The following is a 14,414-nucleotide window of genomic DNA, read 5'->3' as shown; positions in this document are numbered from 1 at the left end:
GTAGTATGTCCGCAGTAAATACTCTTAAAGTAGAAGAGTGACAGTGGAAGTTGTAGTTGTTGTTTTGGTTGTGGAGGTGGTAAGAGTGATGGATGCCTTGTCACCTGACAGATCAGGCATCAAACATCTGGCTGACACCTGGCTTCTCAGGCCACAGGTTTATTTCTCCATCTCCATCTTTATCTCCCATCACTTTCATCTTTTCCATTGCGATGCACCACCATGCGTCCTCATCCTAGGTGTGCCCAACGCCTTTGGGTAAGGCCTACTGCCTTTACAACACTCCCAAATCACTCTATTCGTCACCAGAGCTCCCCCTCCTCCACCTCCACCTCCCATGGTGACCGTTCACCGAGACCGTCGCGACCGCGCTCCAAGAGACCCGAGCCAGCGCAAAAATTCGAGACCCGCCAGGTCCAGCTGACGGTTGATTCCTTAGGAGAGCCTGGCAGTGTCACCGTCATCTCCTCCAGTCGCCCCAAATCACTTCTTCGAACACGCAAACCTCGCCCGGCGCATTCTCGTAAGCAAAATACCACCACAGTCGACTCAATACTGGATGATTTGGACCAGGAGACTGCGGTTCTGGATGAGGAGGATATCCGCAAGACCATTGAAAACCTTGGCCAGTTCTCCGACCAAGCTGCCAAGCTGACATTGCACGACTGGGAAACTCTCCGATCAGACATCGCTACTTCCTTCACCTACAACCAACTGTCAGACTATATCGCCGCTCGCAAACAATTGGCCTTAGAAGAGGTTAAAGGAGAAGATGAATGGAGGCCCGGAACCTCCTCATTCTGGCACGCCAGTCCAACCGCGCACAGCAACACCGAACGACTGGCCGCGGCTCAGGGACTAACGGGCAAGCCCCTTCTCGCAGAACATATCCTTCGAGACTGCTGGCATTTCTCGGTGGTCAGCGAGGTTGGCCAGCTGGATCTTCGCCTCCCTCCGCTCTCAATTACCGTGCTGCTCAATTCCACGCACTTCTCCTTCGATGAAGTGGCCGAACTCCACTCTTCCAAGATCGATGTGACTAGTTCTCTCGGTTTGGTCAGAGTTACTGGTGAACGGGAAGCTTGCGAATCGATCCGCGATGTCATCGAAGACGCCGTGACCCGTATTCGTGAACAAAAAACCGGCATCAGTGTCCAAGCACCCGTCAACCCGGCTCAGGTATTCACGCGGCCATTCATCGATTGGGTTTCTCAAACCTATAACGTGGCTATCGAGCAAGATTCTTCGTCTATTCCCACCAAAATTCTCTGCCTCTCGGAAAGTATTCAGGATGCAGAGAATGCTCGCCGAACCCTCAACTATCCATTATCTGAGGCGAGCCAGACCTCCGTTCCCTTCTCCACATATATGCCCGCCTCACAGCCGGCAAATCTCTACAGTCAAATTCTCCAGCACCCTTCCTGGTTGGATCGGTCCAAATCCTGGTTCCGATGGGCTATTTCGTCTACCCAGACGACATCAACCGAGGCACAGCGAGCGCCATTCTTCGACGGCCACCAGACACGGCTTTCCGATGAGCTACTGAAGCTACTTCGAAAGGACTCGGCTGTGGCAAAGGGAGAAGCCTCGAATGGGGCTACCATACACGAATCCGTGACAGCGGCCGTTGGTAGATGTCTTTTCTCTTCGAAGCAAATGCCCGAAGATGCAGAAACCACTTTAAGCGCCTCGGATCTGGGGAGGTCTTCCATGACTCGCATTTTTACAACCGAAGTACCCAACTTGACGTCTTTCTTGGAGTCTCTTCCAGAACCCAAGTCGAAATCAGGGACCGGGAGACTCCGTCTCAAACCATCCTCGGAATACGTTGGAGTCGCCCCCGAACTTGAGGTGGAATATCTTCTCTATGAATCAGAAGGTGAAGACTCTGGCCACAGCGTCGAAATCACAGGCTTGAAATCCATCCTTGAAACAAGCAGTGTGGATTACCTTCTCCCCGAGAACGCGATCGACCTCCGTTTCACCCGCACTGCCCATCGAGATATCACAAAGGAGATTCTAAGCGAGTCTCCCCATTACAGGCAGCTGGTTCGCGACATCGAACAATCCTTAGTCCGTGATATCGCTTCCTCTTCCACATCCTCCAGTTCCTTGCTATCCGCCACTCTACCCCCCCTTCTGCAAGGTCTCGCTTCCCCGTGGGCTTCTCTTATCCCCCGATAAAGAAGTTCTTGGTGATTCTTTCTGGAACATCTTGCTCGAAAACAATCTCGAGGTGGAATACATGTATCCCCCTCTTCAGGACATCCGTGGTTCCATCCTTCAATACTATGACCTCGATGGCCGGGAATTAAGTTACCGTTTCTATGAAAGTGGTCCTTTCTACGCTAGCCTCGCGACAGAGGTCGCCTTGGCGGTCGACATTCCACAGGTTGACGCCAACCTACACGCTGACGCTGAAGAATTTCAGCGTTCTGTCGAGCACAATTATCACGAATTCTACAATGCGGCCTGCGACATGGCATTCAAGGTGAAATCTGCCAATCGTGAAGTCGAGGTCGAGGTTGAGGTCGAGGATTCATAGATGACCTTAGTCCCTTCCCCTGTATTAATTCTTATTTTTTTTTCATATTTTCGGGCACGTACATAGATTGGAAGCATCTGCATGGAGAACTGTATACTAGACACAATTACATATCAACGACATTCGTCGTACACAAAATAAATTTCTATCCAACCCTTCCAACTTGAAGGTTGGAAGACTCCTTTCTAGTCAAAATTGCCAAACGTACATATTCATTTCACTCATTTCTATGCTGTACAATATCAACAAATACACATCGCCAAGCCAGTATAACATCCGATACCACCTGGCTAGTCAATCACAGCCAATAAGCTATAGTAGCCATATTGACAGGATGGAAGGGGCCACCATCACACGGTCAGTCGACCCAGCAGCCATAACCTTGAAATTCGATGCATTTGCTAGACAATCCACTCCCATCTATGAACAAACACCATCCAGTCTAGCTTGAATGGTCTGTTCATCAAATCGCCCATCATCGCCCTCGTAATTGCGGAGCACCTCGAGAGTCATTAGTCGACGAGGCGCTTTCCGACCAGTCATCAATTCGAATTGCGCAATGCCTTGTTCGATGACGTTCTCCAGTCCATCGGAAAGAACCCACGGGCGTCCGGTATCGGCCCGAATGCGACGCATTTGGAGGAGGAGAGGGGTATCTAGTGGTTTATAGGCCAACTGGAGGCGGTTGGGTTAGTACAATAGCTATTCGGAATTGGGGCCCTAGGCAAGACTTACTTCTAGCACAACACCACCGGTCGGACTTCCCAGCCATTGAAGAGGCATCTCGAAGTTCGCCGGGGGCTCATCTCGATCTGGATCAGCCGGCACACAAGATGCAATGAGGCTGGGTGGGTTGGCATCGTCTGGCCAGTCATCCTGGGTGGAACGCAAGACTCGCACCACATCCGCAGAATCAACCTGGGATGAAGCCCATGAGTTGAAGTGTCTTGCCACCTCGTCGGCTCGAGACTGCGTTCGGTTATAGATGAAGATCTTCCGGCAGCCAAGTCGGAGCATAGCATAGATGGCCGAGCGGGCCATACCACCCGCACCGATAACCAAGCCTGTGGTTTTGGCACTAATTGCGTTACGCGGGGAGAGGTGCCGGGTGATACAAGTCATGATTCCCACCCAATCCGTATTCTCTCCATACCATCCGAGCACTGGGCCAGCCTGGTTCCGTCGGCTGGCTTGCTCTCGAAGCGGGTAGATGGTTCCGTCCGAGGAACCTCGTAAGGGCATGATGGTGTTGATAGCACCGATGGCCTCGGCGTGTCGACTCTTCGCAGCAAGTTTGTGGTAAGTGTCGACTCGCCAAGGCTGAACAACACTCGACCCTCCAAATTGGGGATCCTTGCGAAGGCGATCCAGTATAGCGAGGGATGGGGAGTCGGGAATGCTATATTGATGGCTCATTCCACAATGCTGGATGGCTGCATTATGCATAGCAGGCGATAAACTATAGGTCACATTTGCGCCCAGAATGCAAAATTGCAACGGGTCCAGTACGTAGCTCTGGAAAAGCGCACGAACGGCGTCTCGCGATGTAATCTGCGCATCTCGCTCGTTCTCCTCCGGTCGGGTGATGGCTGGGTGAGTCACGCTGGTCAGAATTGAATTGAACACTTGTGATGTTCGTCCAAGGCGACCGATATTATAAGCGATGAGGGGAGGATGTTCGCCTGGCATTGACCGAATGCGATTAGTGAATTCTACGACTGTCGCGTTGTCCTCGCGTGAGGTTGCGACACGCAGGAATCGGACTAGCTGGCAGTCCATCTTTTCTGCTTCTTGGTAGGAGTGCACGCACTCCTCATCCTCCCACTTGATATTTGAAGATGGCTCAAACACCCGCTGGCCAATGATCTTCGTCTTTCCTCGGGCCCGGATCACTTGGGCGAGTCGGGTCGGGTTCTGTTCGAGGTCGATGACCAGGTATTCGACAGCTAGTCGCAGTGCATGTTCCAGGATATCAAAGTACTGCGAGTCTGGCACATCTGCCGCGCCAATCCCTGTGGGAGACATGTCAACCGAAAGGATCACAGGGGCCTGCGCATTGCGTCGTAAGATCGAAACCTGTTTGCTGATCACATTCGGCATATCGGAAGCCCAGCGGTCGACGCAGAGTTCAATGGCATCGCCTCCCGATTCCAGCTCGGGAAGATTGACATTATCGGCGATGAGATCGGATGAGCGGATAAAAATGGCATGCGTATAGGACCGAAGTTCCGGGGGTGTCTCTAGCAAGACAAATGGCGAATCGTAGCTCGAATGATTCACATCGACGCCCGTGACAAAGCGAACGAAACGGGTGAAGTCTTCTTTGACTTCCTGCAGCTTAAACGAGTAAGCAGCGGATCGTGGGTCCGGAGTACCATCGTCAGATCCCACGCGCGTCCGGTCCTCCACATTATAGAACTCGAAATTGGAGCAAGTGCGGTGAAGTGGATCACCCTCGCGCAGAAGCCGAACCGACTGGTCTTCTAACCCGAGGAGTTGTTGTATGCGGTCGATATTGCGGACGAGATGCACGACAGGGTTTGTCTGAGAATAGAGGCGAAGATGGTCCTGAACTGGGCGCGTAAGACTCCCGAGTCCGCACTCAATGACACAGCCAGTCCTATGATTGTCCAGCATCAATTTGAGCACCTCGATATCTCTGCGCTGAAACTCCTGGCTGCCATATTGTTTGAGGTATTCATGTCGGGTGACGCCTGTCGCCTCGCGGAAGTAGTGATCTTCGGTGATGAACCGGCGTTTCAGGGCTGTGGCGGCGACGAATCCGAGTGAGCGCTTACCACAGCCGCGAATGCCTACGAGCACCAGCGAGGCATGGGAGTCGAATGCGCGAGGTGTGATCGGGGTGATTAGAGTGGTGGAGGTAGTCGAGGTAGTTGTGGTAGGGCGGATCGTGGGGGATGCGGAGATGGAGGAATTGGGTTCCGCGTCACGGACGCGAGGCTTTAAGTCAAGCATGAGGGCGGCTTCGAGGTTGCCTGGGGGTATTTGGAGATCGAGGTGAGGTAGAAGTGGGGGGTGGGAGGCAGGTTCAGCTAGTTTGAGTATACGCGTGCCATGATCGGGGCAGCACCATGCACAGCAGCTGTCGCATTAAGGGGAGGAGACGTGAAGGATGAGGGGCCACACAGTAGCAGTAGAGCAGCAGATCTTGAGAAAGAGTTATGAAGAGATATGTGGAGAGGAAAGTTCCCCGGCCGCAGATGAAAGCGGAAGGAAGAAAAGGTGGGGGGGGGTGCGTGCCGGGGGGGAAAGGAATTATCCGGGTGTATTAGAGTAAAGGATATACTTGAGCATCAGTGTATTTACAAAGCTATAGATGGTAGTATAGGTATAGAAAGATATTCACTGAGTATACCTATACTAGTACTAGTATTCATGGTAGTATTCTTATTCACAAATCTCACCAAGTTTGTGCAACATCCGTCTCTATATTTACCTACTCCTCCCATCCCCGGATTGTCCGAGCCAACCCCTCTGTCTCAGGTCTCCTTAAACTCGTATCGACCCTCTCGGTCTTGCACCTCCACCTCAATGCGTCCCTCCTCAATCTCCTTGCCATCCACCTCAATCGAGGCCCGCATCACATCACCCGCCCGAACCTGACCCACTCCCTTGGGGGTGCCAGTCAGGACAATATCGCCCTTCTCCAGGGTCATGACGCGCGAGATCTGAGCCAGCTGGTGGTGGATCTGGTACAGCATGAGGCTAGTCGAGTCGGCTTGGCGTTCGGTGTTTCCGACGCTGAGGCGCAGGAAGGCATCGTGGGGATTCGGGATGCGCGATTTGGCAATCTCTTGCGAAATAGGCAGGAAGGTGTCGAAGCCCTTAGCGATGGACCAGGGGAGACCCTTCTTCTTGGCTTCGTCTTGGACGTTGCGGGCGGTCATGTCAATGGCGAGGACATAGCCTATGCGATGCGCGAATAATGATTAGCAGACCCAGCAAGCGCAAGGGTAAGAAAAGGCAGAGTACTCACTCTGGATAGCATCCAAAGCACCTTGCTTGTCCTCCGGGTCTAAATCCCGGAGGGTCTTGCCGATGACCAGACCCAATTCGACTTCATAGTGCAGGCTGACACCCTTGGGGCGGAGAACGGGACCAGCGCCGGGGATGAGGATGGACGAGGAGGGTTTGAGGAAGAAGAAAGGCTGTTTGGGCTTAGTGTTGTTCAACTCGGTGATGTGGTCGCTAGCGCAGGGAGGGTCAGCAAAGGCGCAGAGAACAGAGAGCAGAGAGCAGAGGGAGAGGGAGATGGAGTGACGCACGCGTAGTTACGGCCGATGCACATGACCTTGCGGCAATTGGCGCGAATGGAGGCCATGGTGAGTTGGTCAATGGGAAGGGAACTTGAACCTTTAGAAGCACAGGCAGGTATGAGGAGTCGAGTAGAGGCACTGGCGCAGTGGGAGGGGAGGAAGTTATAGACGGGAAATCCGAAGCGGAAATGGGGGGGATATTGGGAGGAAGCTCGGATGTCCTCCGCTTGTATCTTTAACCACTAGCACTTAGATAGTAAGAGTAATAGGAATAGTAATAGTAATATACCTAGGTATATTTGATCGGAGTGTAGATTATTTCTTATTCCTTATTTCTCCTTACTAGTATTAGTACTAGTACTAAGTACGCATAGCTAATATCCTTTTCACATTCCGACTTTCGCAGACTCGGCCGCACGAGCCGATCATCTCGGCCCGACTGGCCGAGGGTAGTGGTGGTGGTGGTGGTAGTAGAGTATTGAAATATATCCTTGTCCCAGTGACTATTTATTATTTATTATTTTACAGTCACATCAACTTCAAGTTCAAGTTGACTCAACATAGTTATATCATAAATAGTATCTACCTCCAGGGCTTTGGTAGAACTACTGCCAGGGAACTACTGCCAGGGAACTACTGCCAGGGCGGTCAAAGATATATATCATTGAACACAAGGGCAGTCGGAGTCACTGACATATCCCTGCTACTACCTAGGTAACTACCTACTACTAGTTCACTCTAGCCCTAGTAGGGCCTGGAGAATCCATTGACTGCCCGGCACTGACAGGATGACCTGATTCAGATACTCTGGTCGAATATAGTAGGTTTTACCTACTATTACGACTATATGCAGTGCACCGGGGACACCGGGACCTTCTCCGATTGACTCCAACTTCTCCAAGGGAAAGCAACATTGGAAGGCGGGGATGCCCCTCGAGTGGAGACTTGCTATCTGAGTCCGAGTCCGAGTCCACAGGTCCCTCCATTCTTGAATCACCTCGGCTTCTCTATTGTACTACCCAGGTGGGAATTACTACCATTAGTTACCATCACCATCTCCCACCTTCACCTTGGTATAAAGACCCCGACCCCCACACTCGCTGCCCTGGTTTCCGCCGATCCACTTCAAGTTTGGCACTGTCTCTCACCATGCCCCTCAACTCAAAAGCCGTCTACGCCAAGGCGAACCCCGATTATGTGCCCTTTGCCAGTCGCCGGAGCACCGTCCACAGCTCTCATGGCATCGTCGCCTGCACTCAGCCCTTGGCTGCCGCTGCCGGTCATCGCATTCTGACCCAGGGTGGTAATGCCGCGGTATGTCATCTCACGCCCAGACAAGATAAGAGCAATTAGCACTAATCTATATCTCTCTACAGGATGCCGCCGTCGCCGTCGGTAAGTTTAGACCATCGCCCCAGACTGGAGCAGAAAATAAGACCTTAAACTGATCACTACAGCCGCCGCCATCAACATGTCGGAGCCCTGCTCCACTGGAATCGGGGGCGACATGTTCTGCCTTTTCTACAACTCCAAGACCAAGAAAGTTCACGCCTTGAACGGCTCTGGTCGTTACCCCGGCGCTGGCAGTCTGGAAAAAGTGCGCAAGGAGTTGAAGCTCGCCCCCGGTGAGTCGGGCAGCATCCCTATGCTGAGCGCGCTGGCCACGACAACCCCCGGTGCCGCTGCTGGCTGGGTAGACACAGTCGAAAAGTTTGGTAGCGGCAAGCTATCCCTAGAACAAATCCTGCAACCGGCTATCGAGATGGGCGAGCAAGGATTCCCCGTTTCCGAACTTGCCTCTCATGGCGTGAGTAACCCCCTGCTTTCCCCTCCCCTGCAACTCTGTTAACCCTCACCAAGTGGCACGGCTCTGAAAATGATATTCGGAATGCGTCACCTAATTTCCGCGAGATGCTGAAGGATGACTCCTCGGCCAAGGACGGCGTGCGTGCCCCGCTACCAGGCGATATTATGAAGAACCCCACATTGGCGAAGACCTTCCGCACTCTCGCAGCCGAGGGGAAGAAGGGCTTCTATCAGGGCCGCATTGCCGAACAGATCGTCAAGGTGGTAAAGGATCTTGGTGGTTTCATGACTCTCGAGGATTTGGCCTATCACGCCGAGGTTGGCACCCAAGAAGTCGATCCCATCTCGCTTGAGTTCACCGGACAGGATATCGTGTCCAAGCAGACCCCCGGAACTGATGGTACCCCCAACAAGGGCGTCCGTGTTTGGGAGCACCCGCCCAATGGGCAGGGTATCGTGGCACTCATGGCCCTCGGTATCATGGAAGAGCTCGAGCGAACAGGCAAGATCCCCAAGTTCCGTGAGGATCAACACAATTCCCCCGAGTATCTACATGCTGTCATTGAGAGTCTGCGGATTGCTTTCGCTGATGCCGCCTGGTGGGTGACCGACCCCGACGTGGAAAAGGTTCCCTCGCAAGGCCTACTAGCACGCGAGTATCTGGCTGAGCGCGCGAAATTGTTCTCCCCCGAGCGTACATCCGATCTTCTGGATCACGGCAGCCCTGCTCACAACCACTGCGATACCGTGTATTTCAACGTCACAGACCGCGAAGGAAATGGCATCTCCTTCATCAACAGCAACTATGCCGGCTTCGGCACTGCCATCATCCCCGCTGGTTGTGGTTTCACCCTGCAGAACCGTGGCGCCAACTTCTCCCTCGAGCCGGGCCACCCGAATGCTTTGGCGCCGCACAAGCGACCATACCACACCATCATCCCTGCCCTGATCACCAATGTGGCTGATGATTCCTTGCACTCCGTATATGGTGTAATGGGCGGATTCATGCAGCCTCAGGGCCACGTACAAGTCCTTCTCAACATGCTCGCCTTTGGTTACCACCCGCAAGCAGCTCTGGACTCCCCCCGCATCTGCCTCGCCGCACCGACAGAGGAAGATAAGGACCGCACCGTCTATGTGGAGGAGGGAATCAGCGACGCAACCGTGGAGGGCCTGCGCAATCTCGGCCACAAGGTCGAGGTACTTGCCGGCTGGAAGCGCTCCATGTTTGGCCGTGGCCAGGTCATTCGTCTGCACTATGACGAAGGGAAGCCGGTCTACAGTGCCGGCAGTGACCAGCGCGGGGATGGAATGGCATTCCCTCTGTTGTAAGCGGAAGCTATACAAATTATCCGATGTAAATAGCCCTTGGCGGAGATCCATTTACGACTGATGACCGCATAGTATAACTACTAGTAATGCTCCATAACCAGATGACTGCACTGCTTGACACTGTTTCTAGAGCTTGAAGGCAAAATAAAATGCTGGGGATCAACGGGGTTAACCCCGGAAGAAGCCCCAATCCTCGCAATTCATGCGTAATAGCAGCTGCCGTGGGCATTCCATGGTCCAATCGCGAGTAAGATGCCAAGGTCCAAGGCACAGGCACAGCTCCCCGGAAGACCAAAGCCGAGCACATAGAGAACAATTCAACACAATCCCAGGTCCAGTTCTCGCGATTTGCGGGCCCCAATTGCGGCCGCTGGAGATCTCCAAAGTGCGGAGGGCATCTTGATTCCGTTGGTGATGATCTTCCTGGTCATTCTCCCCGGATGTTCACTCCACACCACGATGCACGCGAGGTTTTAATGGAAACTAGCACACGATCCCGTGGGAATCACTCCTCGAGACCAATCGGAGAAGAAATTGCGAGAATCTTCTCGCGGAAGATCCAAATAGAGTATGTCTTGAATGCCATTGCCGCTTACGAGAGATAGTTCATTCATATAAGGTCCATCCCCAGATCCAGAAAACGAGTATCATTCTGTTTACAAAGAGTGAAGATGGTGATCCTTATTGCGATCAGAAATCCACAGATTCCCATATTCTACCAATCGAATAATAACTATACCAAAAAACAAACATGCCACACACACCCGAGAGCCCCGAGTCTTCCGAAACAGCAGCCACAGACAGGCGACTCGAAAAGGATATCGAGAAACAAAGTGATATCGATGGGGACATCGCCGACGGGAGCGTCCGCTCGCCAGGTGGAACTCCACAAGAGAAGAAGAAGAAAACAGGCCCGAGCGGAGCCAATGGTGTCAACACCGAGCCACCTTCAGACCACCCCGAGCTAAAGGAGTGGGAATGCTACGATAAACTGGGATACTCCTTCCCTTGGTGGAAGAAATGGTATATAATATCCGTCGTCTTCGCCGTGCAGACATCCATGAACTGGAATGCAAGTTTCTACGCCAGCAGTATCAGTCTGTATTCCAAACACTTCAATATCTCCGAGCAAGCAGCTCGAGTTGGGCAGATGGACTTCCTCATCGCTTATGCCTTTGGATGCGAGTTTTGGGCACCTTTCAGCGAGGAGTTTGGAAGGTGGCCCATCATGCAGATGAGTCTGCTCCTCGTCAATATCTGGCAGATACCGTGTGCGCTGGCTCCGAACTTCGGCACGATCGTCGTCTGTCGTTTGCTGGGTGGCCTCTCATCGGCTGGTGGGTCAGTAACTCTTGGTATGGTGGCTGATATGTGGGAGGCAGAGGACCAGCAATATGCTGTTGCCTTTATTGTTCTATCATCCGTCGCTGGGTCTGTGATTGCGCCGATCGTAGGCGGATTTGTGGCAACTTTCCTTGACTGGCATTGGAATTTCTGGCTACAGTTGATTCTTGGTGGTTTTGTACAGCTCCTGCACTGGACCATACCCGAGACTCGATGCAGCCTGCTGGTTACCCGCGAGGCGAGGCGACGAAGGGCAGCTGGGGATATGGTATGGGGTGGAGACGAGTTGAAAGGCAACAGGCTGACATTCCGCGGGATCTTGATGATCTGGCTTCGGCCTTTTATCATGTTCTTCCGCGAGCCGATTGTCCTGTGTCTTGCACTGCTGAGTGGATTTAGTGATTCTTTGATCTTCACTTTCCTTCAGTCTTATACTCCGGTATATAAGCAGTGGGGGTTCAATACTATTGAGATTGGACTTGCCTTTATCCCGTGAGTATAGATGCTACCACCGTAACAATTTCTACATTATTCGCTAACTGACTGTCCTTAGTATCCTGGTCGGGTATTTCATTGCTTATTTCTCTTTCATACCTTGGATTGCCAAACATAACAGGGTACGGGAGCGTGATCCGGATGGATTACAACCGGAAGCTCGACTGTATTGGCTCCTATTCGGTAAGTGTTGCCCTTGAAAATGAAAAGCAATTAAAAGTGTGTTCTAACTGTGACAGTGGCGCCTTTACTATCGATTGGGCTGTTTGGCTTCGCCTGGACAAGTCTCGGACCTCCACATGTTCACTGGATTGCACCGATGATATTTTCCTCCTTAATTGCAATTGCCAATGTGAGTTGTTTGAGATGGTTCAATTTCATGAATCAGAAATTCAGAGGATATGACCTAACCGTTTAATTCTAGTTCACAATCTACATGGCAACGATAGATTACATGATCGCCTCATACGGACCATACGCCGCCTCGGCCACCGGAGGTAATGGCTTCGCGCGAGATTTCCTCGCCGGCGTAGCTGCAATGTACTCTGTTCCAAGTAAGTGATACCTATGGTAATAACCCAAACAAAGAAGATGCAGGATTATTCACCCCCCCCTAGTGTACAGCAACATGGGCAAGACCAATACGCTCGAGTGGCCATCGACATTTTTGGGATTCATGGCTATTATCTTCACGATCCCGATCTACATCTTCTACTGGAAAGGACCACAAATCCGGGAGAGATCCCCATTTGCGCAGGTACTTGCAGCAGACAGGAAGAAGGCCGGACGCAAGGTATCTCAGTGTGGATCGGGTGACCCGGATCCTGTGCAGCGTTACTTGTCCGATTCACCTATGGGCCGAGATCAACGAACCGTTTGAGAACTGCGTAGAGTATAGTTGAAGAGGGCTACTGATATTTTGCTCATTTGGATTGGCGCTTTTGAATTACAAGGATTTTGTGCGTTCCTTTTGTTCAGCAACAAATTGTCTGTGGATTCAAGCAAGTTCGCCGAAGCCTGTGAGTTTTTCGACATCATCAAGAAAGAATGTCAGAGTTCGATTATGATGAACTGTTATCTAATCTGATAAACTAAGATAATTATCTTTGCTTCTATGGTTCTTTCCGGAGGCACCGAGGTGAGACCGTGACTCTTTGGGCCGCAGGGGAAAAGGCTTTAACTGCCCAGGTGGGGACATTACGATATTTAATGTACGGGGACCTGGGTCACCACGGATCCAAGTCGCTAACCATCATGAAATTATTTTGGGTCCCGAGGTCTCTTGATGATGCAGATATTCATCACGCTGGGCCCTATCAGTGTTTGATCTATACCAAAACGAAATTGCGTCATATTCATACTGATCGGAACACAATTCCAGCCAATCCTAGGAATGTTTGCTGAACACCTGGGCCACCCAATTATAGAGGCGACCGCTATTCTCTGCCATGTCAGAAATATACAGATGTTCTTCTCAACCCTATTCCGTGATATGGTAGTCTCGACATGACAATTCCTGTATTGAAAAATACTAGTATGCGGTAGCCTGAATGGTATGATACTGAACGTGTAAAAAGCCACTATGATCATGTATTGCTATAGCTTCCAAACTAGACCTAATACAGAACCAGTCATGATATCATGACTGATGTATACTGAAGAAGTGGTAGTAAGCATTATTAGTATGACGACAGTACATGTTCAGCGCAATACTACTACTGGTACGCATATTTAGATCTGATGATATCCAGTCCCCAGCAATATTAGCAAGAACCACGACAGCTTCTGAAAAGATACTGGCCACTGCTTCGCTACCATCTTTCCATACTAAGCCCTTTCCACGTCCTAACAAGAAATATTCTACTGTATTCTACAATGCCTAGCGCAAAATTCATCAATGACGAAATCGCTCTGTCGGCGTACGATATTTCGAAAATAGCCCTGGGTAATAACACAAGGGCTGACACTCGATTCAAAGGTGTCACTGGGGAGATTAAAGAATTTACTCTTTTCCGTACAGATATCTTGAATGGACAGGAATATAAGGACGTCCGGCATGTTGACACTGATATGATTTTTGACGCTAATAAGGAAGTTATTCTGCGCGGTGACAGTGAGTAAACTACGCTGAATAATTGATATCTACTAACTGGCGAAATAAGGTGGTTACTACTACTTTCAACAAGGCGAAAATGAAGTTGTACTTCACTCTATTCTATGACGGGGGTGTTTTCATCGAGTCGTGTCTATAAATTTCAGAGGAAGTTCCATCTTGTGTCGGATTATCAGGCAAGGGAGTATAACTTGAAAGCAATGTGCAGCTTCTTTGACAAAGCTCAGTTAAACAATCAATAACACTGTATCTTTATTTTATCCCTTCTCTAGTGGCATGAACCCTATGGTCAAGTCAAGCTCTCTCCAAACCTCAAAGCAGACTAAACCAGAATCAAAATCTACTTATAAGGCTACATATCAGACACGCTAGTGGTTCTCAACAACGAAGAAAATTGATCGTGTTGCCCTGATGCTTGCCGAGACGATCATGTCACTATAATTTAATTCTCGGTGCCCAGGAGTAGGGTCGCGATACCGATAGGTACTGCGTAAGAGGACTA

The 14,414-nt window shown here is 51.0% G+C and overlaps 6 protein-coding genes across 6 annotated transcripts; 4 read left to right on the top strand and 2 right to left on the bottom strand.

Annotated features, from left to right (window-relative positions):
• Nucleotides 1–222: 222 nt before the first annotated feature.
• N7481_004863 (putative respiratory complex assembly protein Rmp1) lies at nt 223–2,545 on the top strand (the record flags this gene model as incomplete). Its single annotated transcript, XM_057264082.1, has 2 exons — nt 223–2,073; nt 2,147–2,545. 2 exons carry the CDS (start codon nt 223–225, stop codon nt 2,543–2,545), a joined length of 2,250 nt encoding a protein of 749 aa, XP_057125743.1.
• A 420-nt stretch (nt 2,546–2,965) lies between these two features.
• Nucleotides 2,966–5,521, bottom strand: N7481_004862 (repressor protein; the record flags this gene model as incomplete). The annotated part of the gene is made up of 2 exons (XM_057264081.1): nt 2,966–3,220; nt 3,281–5,521. The coding sequence occupies 2 exons, from the start codon at nt 5,519–5,521 to the stop codon at nt 2,966–2,968; spliced, it is 2,496 nt and encodes an 831-aa protein (XP_057125742.1).
• Nucleotides 5,522–6,045: 524 nt separating this feature from the next.
• On the bottom strand, nt 6,046–6,887 carry N7481_004861 (fumarylacetoacetate hydrolase family protein; the record flags this gene model as incomplete). Its single annotated transcript, XM_057264080.1, has 3 exons — nt 6,046–6,473; nt 6,543–6,754; nt 6,832–6,887. 3 exons carry the CDS (start codon nt 6,885–6,887, stop codon nt 6,046–6,048), a joined length of 696 nt encoding a protein of 231 aa, XP_057125741.1.
• Nucleotides 6,888–7,971: 1,084 nt separating this feature from the next.
• N7481_004860 (gamma-glutamyltransferase family protein) lies at nt 7,972–9,960 on the top strand (the record flags this gene model as incomplete). Its single annotated transcript, XM_057264079.1, has 4 exons — nt 7,972–8,136; nt 8,199–8,217; nt 8,280–8,629; nt 8,683–9,960. The coding sequence occupies 4 exons, from the start codon at nt 7,972–7,974 to the stop codon at nt 9,958–9,960; spliced, it is 1,812 nt and encodes a 603-aa protein (XP_057125740.1).
• Nucleotides 9,961–10,711: 751 nt separating this feature from the next.
• On the top strand, nt 10,712–12,679 carry N7481_004859 (putative MFS multidrug transporter; the record flags this gene model as incomplete). The annotated part of the gene is made up of 5 exons (XM_057264078.1): nt 10,712–11,796; nt 11,858–11,982; nt 12,039–12,151; nt 12,224–12,353; nt 12,417–12,679. The coding sequence occupies 5 exons, from the start codon at nt 10,712–10,714 to the stop codon at nt 12,677–12,679; spliced, it is 1,716 nt and encodes a 571-aa protein (XP_057125739.1).
• A 995-nt stretch (nt 12,680–13,674) lies between these two features.
• On the top strand, nt 13,675–13,920 carry N7481_004858 (uncharacterized protein; the record flags this gene model as incomplete). The annotated part of the gene is made up of 1 exon (XM_057264077.1): nt 13,675–13,920. One exon carries the CDS (start codon nt 13,675–13,677, stop codon nt 13,918–13,920), a length of 246 nt encoding a protein of 81 aa, XP_057125738.1.
• Nucleotides 13,921–14,414: the final 494 nt, after the last annotated feature.

The sequence above is a fragment of the Penicillium waksmanii genome (assembly GCF_028829765.1).
Source record: "Penicillium waksmanii strain IBT 27052 chromosome Unknown utg000004l:1.0-5674109.0:1.0-5678898.0, whole genome shotgun sequence".
In the NCBI taxonomy this organism is placed as follows: domain Eukaryota; kingdom Fungi; phylum Ascomycota; class Eurotiomycetes; order Eurotiales; family Aspergillaceae; genus Penicillium; species Penicillium waksmanii.
This window is presented reverse-complemented; position numbering and strand designations above follow the sequence as displayed.